At 48.4% G+C, this 10,027-nt stretch overlaps 4 protein-coding genes across 4 annotated transcripts; 3 read left to right on the forward strand and 1 right to left on the reverse strand.

Moving 5' to 3' along the window:
- Positions 1 to 695: 695 nt before the first annotated feature.
- DEU56DRAFT_797666 (kinase-like protein) lies at positions 696 to 1,815 on the forward strand. The gene is made up of 6 exons (XM_041352955.1): positions 696 to 761; positions 809 to 994; positions 1,049 to 1,079; positions 1,131 to 1,168; positions 1,225 to 1,440; positions 1,496 to 1,815. Exons 1-6 carry the CDS (start codon positions 744 to 746, stop codon positions 1,727 to 1,729), a joined length of 723 nt encoding a protein of 240 aa, XP_041209532.1. The 5' UTR covers positions 696 to 743; the 3' UTR covers positions 1,730 to 1,815.
- A 1,971-nt stretch (positions 1,816 to 3,786) lies between these two features.
- DEU56DRAFT_735014 (kinase-like domain-containing protein) lies at positions 3,787 to 5,100 on the forward strand (the record flags this gene model as incomplete). Its single annotated transcript, XM_041348421.1, has 7 exons — positions 3,787 to 4,041; positions 4,093 to 4,158; positions 4,206 to 4,391; positions 4,443 to 4,473; positions 4,521 to 4,558; positions 4,617 to 4,826; positions 4,882 to 5,100. 7 exons carry the CDS (start codon positions 3,787 to 3,789, stop codon positions 5,098 to 5,100), a joined length of 1,005 nt encoding a protein of 334 aa, XP_041209533.1.
- Positions 5,101 to 5,882: 782 nt separating this feature from the next.
- Positions 5,883 to 6,716, reverse strand: DEU56DRAFT_856039 (YqcI/YcgG family-domain-containing protein; the record flags this gene model as incomplete). Its single annotated transcript, XM_041355260.1, has 2 exons — positions 5,883 to 6,655; positions 6,708 to 6,716. Coding segments are annotated over 2 exons (760 nt in total), but the record flags the coding sequence as incomplete, so codon positions are not given.
- Positions 6,717 to 9,149: 2,433 nt separating this feature from the next.
- On the forward strand, positions 9,150 to 9,968 carry DEU56DRAFT_797686 (UPF0057-domain-containing protein). Its single transcript, XM_041352956.1, has 6 exons — positions 9,150 to 9,294; positions 9,351 to 9,379; positions 9,432 to 9,449; positions 9,502 to 9,562; positions 9,616 to 9,700; positions 9,755 to 9,968. The coding sequence occupies exons 1-5, from the start codon at positions 9,242 to 9,244 to the stop codon at positions 9,647 to 9,649; spliced, it is 195 nt and encodes a 64-aa protein (XP_041209535.1). The 5' UTR covers positions 9,150 to 9,241; the 3' UTR covers positions 9,650 to 9,700; positions 9,755 to 9,968.
- Positions 9,969 to 10,027: the final 59 nt, after the last annotated feature.

The raw sequence follows: 10,027 nt of genomic DNA on the forward strand, positions 1-10,027 counted from the left end.
CTCATCAAAGTTACTAGGCGCCCAAATACATCACTCCTCGTCCCCCGGGGCCCGGACCCAATGTCAGCAGAGCAAACCAAAATGCGTAAGGGTTAATACAGTGCGAACAACCGCGAACGAACAATGACGCCTTTTACAGGAGACCCAACTACAAGTACACATATCCCTCTCCCAAGCGAAGAAAATGTAGGTGTAAATTTCACACCCTCCCTATTATCTGTTTCTTCTTCTGCGAACAATATCAACTCACACAACTTTCAGATACCGGCGAATTATTTCGACACGTCGTACCAATACATGACCATGGACCGACCTGACATTCCCCGGAACTTTGCAGCTGCAATCGATGCGCGCAACGCAGCACTCAATTTAAATCTCAACTTTGCACCCAACAGACGACGTCCAAATGTCAATGACCACTCGAGCCCACTTGCATCTTATAATCCTCGAACAACATTGTCGCATACACTTTCTACCCTGTCAGCAACAGAGGAACAGGCTACCCCAGAGTCACCAAGTTCTATGTCAGATTCGCCTCAAGATCTTACTCATGAACTTCAGGGAAGATCGCGCTATCCGATGGCTTCCGGAGGCTTTGGAGACATCTGGAAGTGTGATTTAGTGAGGCCCGACGGGGCCATCCAGGTATGCCCAGCTTGTTGCACTTCCTTTGCGTTATTCTGACCATGATGTAGGTGGCAGTGAAGACCATTCATGCGTTTGAATCGGAGAACGAGGTCTCGATGCGAAAGAATGCAAAGGTAACATCCCCATGTGTGTCAATTTTTCCGATGATGACTTGGTTTAGAGAGTGCGTCGTGAACTGAAAGTTTGGGGCCGTCTCAAACATGATAAGATTCTTCCGCTCTGGGGAGTGGCAAATGACTTCGGGCCCTACCCTGCAATGATTTGCCCATGGGCCGATAATGGAGCTCTCACGGGCTTTCTTGAACGCCAACAAGACAAGTTGTCGTCTCAAGATAAGTTCTTGCTCGTAAGCCTCTTCTTGCGAGTATTTTCAAACACTTGTTAACCTATCAAACATCAGCTGAATGACATCGCCCTTGGGTTGCAATACCGTAAGTCGTCTTTCACTGCGCCCCAGCTTTCAAACTCTCATGCTGGTTCAGTCCACAGCAAATCAGTTGTCCACGGTGACCTGACAGGAGTACGTACCGCCACAGAGAAGGTGTATTCCTGATTACTCACGTCTCGACCATTCAGTCAAACATCTTGATCTATGGCAACGGTCGGGCATGCCTTGCTGATTTTGGTCTCTCCACTATCATCCTGGAGTTCATTGGTAACTCCTATTTTACGAGCTCCATCCGAGGGAATATCCGATGGGTGGCTGCAGAGTTATTTGACGCACCAGAGGGCTATGAAATCTCGCTTAGCACGGAGTGCGACATATACTCATTTGGCAGTATCATCTTGCAGGTCAGAAACTTTGATTCTCGACCAAATTATCTCGTTCACTTTGCGTGTGCTCTAGGTATTGACCTGCAAGGTACCCTACTATAGTGTGAAGAGGGATATTACGGTGTTGGGACAAGTCATCAAGGGTATAAAACCAGAGCCTCCCAAGGAATCGAGGATATCGCCCGGGCACTGGGAGTTCATACAGCGGTGTTGGTTGCCTCGCGCAAGTCGTCCACCGGTTGGAGAAATCGTAACATTTGTAGCATGTGAACGACAAGTTTTGTCGTCCTGCGTAGCTGTCCTCTGAATATTCACCATGACACATACCATGGTTTCGAATTTCAATTTCGAAGCCACATCATTTCCAATTCCCCATTAGGAAGGTACTGTAGTTTGAGTTGCTTATAATAATTCTGAGCTGAATGAGGGGCCATCATGCATGATAACCGAGCGACTCATGACCCCGGAGGCACTACCTAAGTCCCGCGATCCTTCTTTGTTGACGAATTACCGTAGTTTTCCTGGTAGCATATAGCACGAACTTTTCAAGTTGCTGTGTGGTAAATTATTATACTTCACCTCATAGTCTCTTAGGGTGAGTGAGACTAATAGTCAATGTCGGCTCGCACTAACATGGCTGGCAGCTTGACAGCTTCTCTGTCGTAGACCTTAGACTGGTAATATATAAATTGACCGGAGTCCAAGCCCTCGTCCATTGCAGGGGCATTCCCGAATTCCTGGACCCGTCAAATTTCTACTTGGATCCATTAATACTTTTCAGTGAAGTATTCGGCCGCGGGGACCTGGAATCTCGTATCAGTTACTTAAACCCACAAGTATAGGCGCCTTCCCTGGCAGATCAATATCCCAGTCGTGCCTGTGATTCCGCGCCATCTCTCGTACTAGGATCTGTATCTCACCCCATTCTATTCCACAACTCTTCCCAAAGCTCAGACATGTTCGTGTAATCATATTTCCTACAGTTCATGCTAATGGTTGGCAGACAGTATGGTAAAGGAGCAACAGGCAATTCTGGGCAGGACTGGAAGTGATCGCAAAAACAAAGCTGTTCATTCTTATTCGTCCTCCTCTCAACGCATTGCAGAGGTCTCAGAACTACACACTAATCACTCCGTTCCTCGCGATGCCGGCAAGGGTCGTGCTGGATCTATCGGAGTGGGGTCGTATAAGCCACCCTCCATGCCAAGGACAACTGTTGAGCGCCCAAAGCCTTCACCAACCATCGATGAACTAGAGGACGTGACTAGACAGCGATTTGCGAGCTCAGCCCTGGATGTTATTCGGGATAGCACCAGGCGAGAAGTGCGCGTTAAAGCGGATATTTACAACAGGCCTGAAGAATATGCCCAGGCGCCTCGTCCCTTCAACGTTGCTCGTCGTGGGGGCACAGCGGATGCTGGTCTCTCGTATCGCGTACCACCACTGCCCATCAGGAAACGCGATCACACTTTGGCTGTGGAACAGGAGCGAGACAGACAGAAACCATATGCCAACATTGATATCTCATCCCCCACCTCACCCTCACCCTCATCCTCATCAGTGACATACAGCCCAGGCCATACAGCCTATGCCAGTATGCCCCCACGTTCTGCTATTCTCGCCACCAAAAAATCGGTCTCGTTTGATAGCGATGAGTGGAGTCCCGAAAGTTGGAATGGTCCCTCGCGCCCGCCAGTTTCGCACGCACGCCCCGGCGTACCATTATCTTCTATCATGAGACCTATTGCCACCAAGAGATCGGTGTCGTTAAATGGTGGTGTTCAGTCTGGCCCCGTCCTCAATGATTGGAATAATCCGTCTGGCACGCAGGATTCATACACACACCGCGCAGTGCCCCTACCGTCTAGCAGCAGACCTGTCGCTACCAAGAAATCAGAGAAATCATTCTCTCTCGATAGTGGCGGCTTGCAGTCTAGCTTAGGTCGTGAGGGCTGGACTGGTCCGTCGCGCTGGCAGTCTGGAACCCGCTATGAGTCCTCGCGCTCTCCGGATACTCAGGAGGAAATCCCGCAGAGCTGGCAGTCATATAACGCCCATAATCAGCGCTCCTTGCTAGACAATCCTCATTATCCCGATCAGCTTACCGATATGCACCATAAGGTATCCGAGGGCGAGTATCATCAGGCCATCGACCGTTCGGGGGTTGATGCGCAGCGCAAAGAGCTCGAGATAAGAAGAAAAAAGGAGGAGGAAACCAAACGCAAAGAAGATGAAATCAAGCGGAAGGATGCGCTTGCGAAGAATAAACGAGACGAAGTTAAGAGGGAGGATGGCCCCGCAAGGCATGTGGAGAAATCAGCAAGGTGGTTTGGTGGGGAAGAAAGACGTCTAACGCAAGATCCAATGTTGCAGGAGGCGGGACGAAGGGAGAATGAAGTTAGACGCAAGGACGAGGAAGTTAGGCTCAAAGAAGAGGCGGCGCACGCTAAAGAGGAAGAGATCCGGAGGAAGGAGGAAGAACGCAGGCGATGGGAAGAGCTTAATTCGCTGGAAGATCTCACTAATGACGTCCAGGGGAGATTATCCTATCCAAGTGCTTCCGGAGGTTTTGGGGACATCTGGAAATGTGTTTTAGTCAAGTCCAACAGGGCCGTACAGGTACGCATAGTTTATGGCACTTCCCACGGTATCATCCTGACTGTGATGTAGGTGGCAGTGAAGACCATTCGTTCGTTCGAGTCGGATAACGAGGAATCGGTGCGGAAGAATGCGAAGGTAACATCCCCATGCGTATCAATTTTTCCGTTATTAACTCGGTTTAGAGAGTGCGTCGTGAGCTGACAATTTGGGGCCGTCTCAAACATGATAGGATTCTTCCACTCTGGGGAGTGGCAAACGACTTCGGGCCCTACCCCGCAATGATTTGCCCATGGGCCGATAATGGAGCTCTCACGGGCTTTCTTGAGCGCCAACAAGACCGGTTGTCGTATCAAGATAAGTTTTCGCTTGTAAGCTCCTTGCGAATATTTCCAAAGACTTGTTGACCTGTCAAATACCAGCTGAATGATATCGCTCTTGGATTGCAATACCGTAAGTCGCGTTTCCCTGCCAATTTTCAAACACTCATGCTGGTTCAGTACACAGCAAATCAGTTGTCCATGGTGATCTGACAGGGGTATGGACGGCCGCACGCACAATGTGTATTCCTCATTACTCATGTCCCAACTCTTCAGTCAAACGTCTTGATCAACGGACAGGGTCAGGCATGCCTTGCTGATTTCGGTCTCTCCACTATCATCGTAGAGTTCATCGGTACCTCCTATTTTACGAACTCTATCTGGGGTAATATTCGATGGGCAGCTACGGAGCTATACGAAGTACCGGACAATGCAACGCTCACCACCGAGTGCGACGTATACTCATTTGGCAGTATCATATTGCAGGTTAGTAACTTGAATTTTCCGCCATCAGTTTTTATTCACGTTGCACTTGCTCTAGGTATTGACCTCCAAGGTACCCTACTACAATGTGAAGAAAGACATTGCAGTGTTGGCTCAAGTCATCAAGGGTATGAAACCAGAGCCTCCCAAGGAATCGCGAATAGCACAGGGGCACTGGAACTTTATACAGCGATGTTGGCTGCCTCGTGCGAGTCGTCCATCAGCCGGAGAAATCGTAGCGTTTGTAGGATATGAACGACGAGCTCTGTCATTCTAAGCCCCTGAACAGACCAACAGAGATTTATGGAATTGGAATGTAACACTTCCCTACGATTTCTGCACACCCGTAAAGTAGTCTGAGGCAATTTGACAAGATCAAAAATGAAATGGGCAATTTCTAGGCTCCGGCCTCACCTAACTCAAGTGTGAACACCATAAAACATACGTTGCGCGGGGCATCATACGTGAAAATTTGTGATATTTCCTTACAGATTACAATAAGGCCCTCGAGGCCTCGGGCAACTAAAAAATCTTTCCAATCCTTCATCATGATATACCCATCCCCGGACCCGATACTAGTAGGGTTCAATCAAACACCCCCATTTCTTCATTTTATGAAGCCGAACCTATTTTCTACGAAAGAACAATTGGCATAACTCTTAGTTGAAACTTGGGAGCCTCGAGTGACGAGGATGCAGAGCGCAGGAGGGACAGGCCTTCTAAGCGTGCAAAAGTCGAGACTCGAGTTGCGGACCTCGACAAACGAGACAAGACCGAAACACTCTGACGAGAATTGGACAAAATGGATTTGCACAGATGATGATCTCCACGGAACGAGGCGAAGAGGACCCAACTCCGCTTCCAGGGGCGCGAGATCGGGCATGAACAACTGCTATAGAATTTCCGAAACGCACCAAAACCGCCTGGGCTACAACTCTAATCATATCTAGATCAGATGTTCAGCCTGCGGATACACCCAGCATCTGATTTCAAACCCCAAACTCGAACTAATATCATTTTATAACTCCTCATAAGGAAGGTGTCGTAGTTCGCTGTGAGGTGTTGGGTTAGTTGGATGAAACTAACTGAGGGCCATAAACTCACCTTCGAGCGATGGCCTGGAATCGCTCAGCCTGTCATACGGACACGGTGCTGGCAAATTTTCGTCTAGCAAGAAGTACTGATTGGACTCCCGCGATCCGTCTTCGCCGTAGTTTTTCAGTTCAGGACTGACAGGGATCGAATCGTACTTGGCTAAAAGAGCACGGACTTTTGCAAGCGCGCCAACGCGCTTTGCACTAGTGCTGAAGAGGATGTCGAAAATCCACTTCGGCTGGAAGACGATGGTCACGCCCTGCGCATAACGCGTGCGCCTGGCCTGGTGAGCCGGAGTTTGGATGACGCTAAATAATTGTTCTCCGCCAAAGCAGAGGCACCATCTGTCCGTGTCAATGTCGCGTGGAACATTTGATGGCCAGGGCTTCTTGTCTAGCTTGGCGAGACCATCTAGGAGTTTCCAGTACAGGGAATTGTACTCCTCCACCGATCTTGGGTTGTCGTTTTGCTTGGCAAGAAGAACAAGAGAGGTGTTGGGACCAAGCCCACGAGCTTGAGGAAGGTATGTAGAAAGTGCTTTTGCAAGAGAACGGATGTGCCGTGGGTTTGACAGGTCATCTGAGTCGATGAACACATAGAGTTGATCATCTGTTTTGAAGCCTTTTGTGGCGTATATGCAGGGGAAGATTGTATTTTCATCAAGAAGAACTGCTTTATAGTCTTCATAGGCGCGGCGCTGCCATGACTCTTCAGGAAATGTAGCAGTCACCTGCGCTCTGCGATGAATAACATGTAAGACTACGGCATTAAAGTGGCGCTCTTCCGTACCTTGTCATAGGATTCCCGTTTTGTTCATCGTGTTCGCCCCGAAACACAGCTCGAATAGGCCGCTATTCGTCGTTCGTCAGTTCTTCCATAGTTAGTGATCAAAGATATCTTATACAGACTGTAAGGGATGATGATTTATGACGAAGCGTCTTCAGTACACTTGGAGATTTTTCCGAGGCAGCATCAGCAAGAAGTATGAGCAGAACGCCCCCGATGACTGATGTAGCTAAAGAATAGGTGTCGAACATGATTGAAAGGTGGAGTGCTGAGGGAGATCTGGTTATGTTGGAAGAGATTACTTGGAGTGCTGAGGAAGGTCTGGTCATCCTGGACGAGCTTTATAGGTCTCAAATTTTGACTCTGACAAGACAAAAAAGACTGTATCGAGACCACGAGTGACGGAGTGACGTTGAACAGACAACTCACCATGGTGTTCCCATACAAGGAACCTGCAATGTTTGGGTATCACCAAAACCCGGACTGATGAGAGTATTGATTGGCAGTGGTAGTTAGCAGATCTGTCAATCAGGATGCAGTGGGGTGCTTCCATTTCAACGGAACCCGCGATATTTGGACATCATCAAGATCGCCGGGTTGGTGAGTACAGCAGTGGCTAGATCCTCTTCTGTGAAATTGTTTTAGATACGATTTGCAGTTCTGCAAGGTATGTTTTAGTCGTGATAAATGGTGAATCACGCACTATATATATCTAGCACGCACTGCCAGGCTGACGTCTGGCATTCATTCACTGAAAACACCTACCTGTTTTTAAAGTGAATTCCAGTACGTTGGCTCGCTGGGTGCAAGCAATCCAGAGAGCATTTCATTCTGCTCACGCACGGAGCAACGATCCGAGAAGAACATATCACAGACGGCAAGGAATTGGCGCGTTCATCGTGGCTTTACGGCGTCAGTCCAGCACATGTACATCATGATATCCATTTCAGATCTTGGGATGAGAAAATTGCCACCGCGATCTCCTTCTTGATTGATCTATGCTAACAGCTTTGTGGAAGAGTACTTATAGAGTCTCGGCAACTCATTGCACCCCAGAATCCAGATGCCGGATCGTTTTGACGTCGCAACTGTGACATATATTTGAATGTCATCTGACATCGCCTGCTCGTACCTCTGTTGGTCGCGCTTGCTCTACGTGGCATCCTCTGATCCTCTGATTCCGCTGATTCCAACAACCTGCAGGCAGGCAGCTGCCAGTGTGAACGATGCATCAACAAATTGAAAGAGCAGTGTGGGGGAGTCAAGTTGAACACCGAACTGTTGCCGAACTGGAATCATCATGTGTTCAAGTTGATTACATAATATGTTTAGTTGTCCCAACCGTGACTCAAACTTTATTTGGACCGCTCTCAGAATCTCAGATAGCTAGTCCAATACAAACACCTCAATATTAATGGTGTTCTTGTCCTGTTGGTAAGTACTTAGACTCACGAGTCACACGCACACACGTCGAGGCTGGACCCAATGTTACGCTCGTGCCGGAATTCTCACTTTTTAGTACTTGGTGGTCGCGGTGGCCACCTGATTTTCCTTCCAAGTCGCTGTTTGAAATGAGCGTCACGATCCGCACCCGCACGGAAGTTTCTAAACGTGGCGCCTTCGGTGGCCAATACACTCGTCGGAAACTTCCGATACAAGCCTGAGTCTTCTGCGCAGGTCACGCAGACCGACTGTTTCCTGGATCGTCGGATATTCTTTGAGGCCTGGCACTTTTGAGTTTTAGCGCTCGTGGGCCCGGGTGCAACCGCATCACTCCACCCACCTTTAAAGTTTCGTAACGTTTCTCGTCGATGCTGGTCCTGGGACCCGTATGACTCACAGCCACAGACATAATAGACTTTGGCAGGAATAAATTACGTGGGATGTCTGCATCTTCACAACGCAACAACGCAGGCGCTGCTACGATCGTGGTTTTTCAAAGTCCTGTTTGCTGCAACGTCATTTAGATGCAGGTAAGTTCGAGTCATCCCACTTTACGTGGAAGTCAAGCTCGTCTGGCCGTGGTCGCTGATTTCGCAATACTATGTGCAGAACTTGAAGTGCCTCTTGACGCGGTATTAAAAGCTTCATTTTCTCTTTGATTCCACTTGAATTCTATGTATACATCGACGCCCAAATACCTTTAAATGTTTGCCGTGTACCACCCGGGCACCTTGAGATTTTACCTGTAGATATCTCATCTTTCCAACATTCCTCTGATCACCTCTTTGCAAATTCAACTGTGTCTTTCCATACATTCTCCACGAGACTCGACGAAAGCCAAAACGTATCCCTGCACCCTTTTGGAACTTTTGTGAAGCCTCCCTATGATGTCTCCGCGAACAAAACAATGCCAATCGACTCAGCGTCATGTTTGTTTGCACCACTGGAGTCAGCTCTTCTGCCCAGCCGGTGGCATAACTCCAACAGAAATGACGTATGTCATGGCCCTGGTTATATATAAAATTTGACCAATGTCCAAATTCATTTGACAAGTCGTCTTTAAGACCTCGTATTTTCTAGAGAAACCCCTGAAAATGCCCACCACTGTTTCATCCACCCGTAATGTCATCTTGTATTTCGTTGCAATGTACGTCTATTATTCTTTCTTTTCAGTTGTCATCCTGATATTACTGGCACGCCCAGAGTCCTCCCGCCAGTAGCCGTATTTTTCAGTAAGTCTAAGACCCTTTCGTGCCTCCTACTCAATAATGGCGACAATGGTAGAACGTGGATGTGCTGCAGGTAAATATTAATAGTCTTGTCACCGTTGCAATCAAGTGATGCATACCATCAGACTTTTGGATTAACATCTGTCTCACGATCTTGGGTTGGATACCTGGAGTCTTGCATGCATGGTATGTTAGCTCGCGTCTCTGCAGTCGGATTATTCGCTCAGACGGCATCCTAGGTATCTCATTTCTCGGAGCGAGGGAGCAATGTAATGACGTCATGATGTCATTGGAGTTATACAGTTCCAGTGCACCCCGTTACCGGTACGTGGCGCAACAGACCTCCTGTAATCTATGTGTTTCACACCTCGCAATCAGCTCTCAAACCATGTACAGAGAGCAGACACGGCATCGGATGCGGACACAATGCTTGATGCATCAATTATCATCAGGAAAGTTGGGGAGGGGGAGGGGGTTGAATTGAGTAGAGACTGCAACAATATATGATGAGTTTCCAGTCATCTGATCAAAAATTTGATAGCCATGCGCGGGTTATCAATCCGCAAAGCTACGTAATTCCCTGAGGTTGGACCAGATCACGGTAAAGGTCTGCCGGCATATCCCGGGCTGCCCGGCGGACCGGCCACGTAA

This window comes from Suillus clintonianus (assembly GCF_016758775.1).
Source record: "Suillus clintonianus strain FC179 chromosome Unknown DEU56scaffold_27, whole genome shotgun sequence".
In the NCBI taxonomy this organism is placed as follows: domain Eukaryota; kingdom Fungi; phylum Basidiomycota; class Agaricomycetes; order Boletales; family Suillaceae; genus Suillus; species Suillus clintonianus.

What these genes read in the sequence shown, in the direction of transcription:
- DEU56DRAFT_797666 (XM_041352955.1), top strand. An exon ending in CTCAAGATAAGTTCTTGCTC is followed by an intron (nt 995 to 1,048) that starts GTAAGCCTCTTC and finishes ATCAAACATCAG; the next exon opens with CTGAATGACATCGCCCTTGG. An exon ending in CGCCCTTGGGTTGCAATACC is followed by an intron (nt 1,080 to 1,130) that starts GTAAGTCGTCTT and finishes ATGCTGGTTCAG; the next exon opens with TCCACAGCAAATCAGTTGTC.
- DEU56DRAFT_797686 (XM_041352956.1), top strand. Translation starts at nt 9,242, where the DNA reads ATGCCCACCACTGTTTCATCCACCCGTAATGTCATCTTGTATTTCGTT. An exon ending in ATCTTGTATTTCGTTGCAAT is followed by an intron (nt 9,295 to 9,350) that starts GTACGTCTATTA and finishes TGGCACGCCCAG; the next exon opens with AGTCCTCCCGCCAGTAGCCG. An exon ending in CCTGGAGTCTTGCATGCATG is followed by an intron (nt 9,563 to 9,615) that starts GTATGTTAGCTC and finishes ACGGCATCCTAG; the next exon opens with GTATCTCATTTCTCGGAGCG.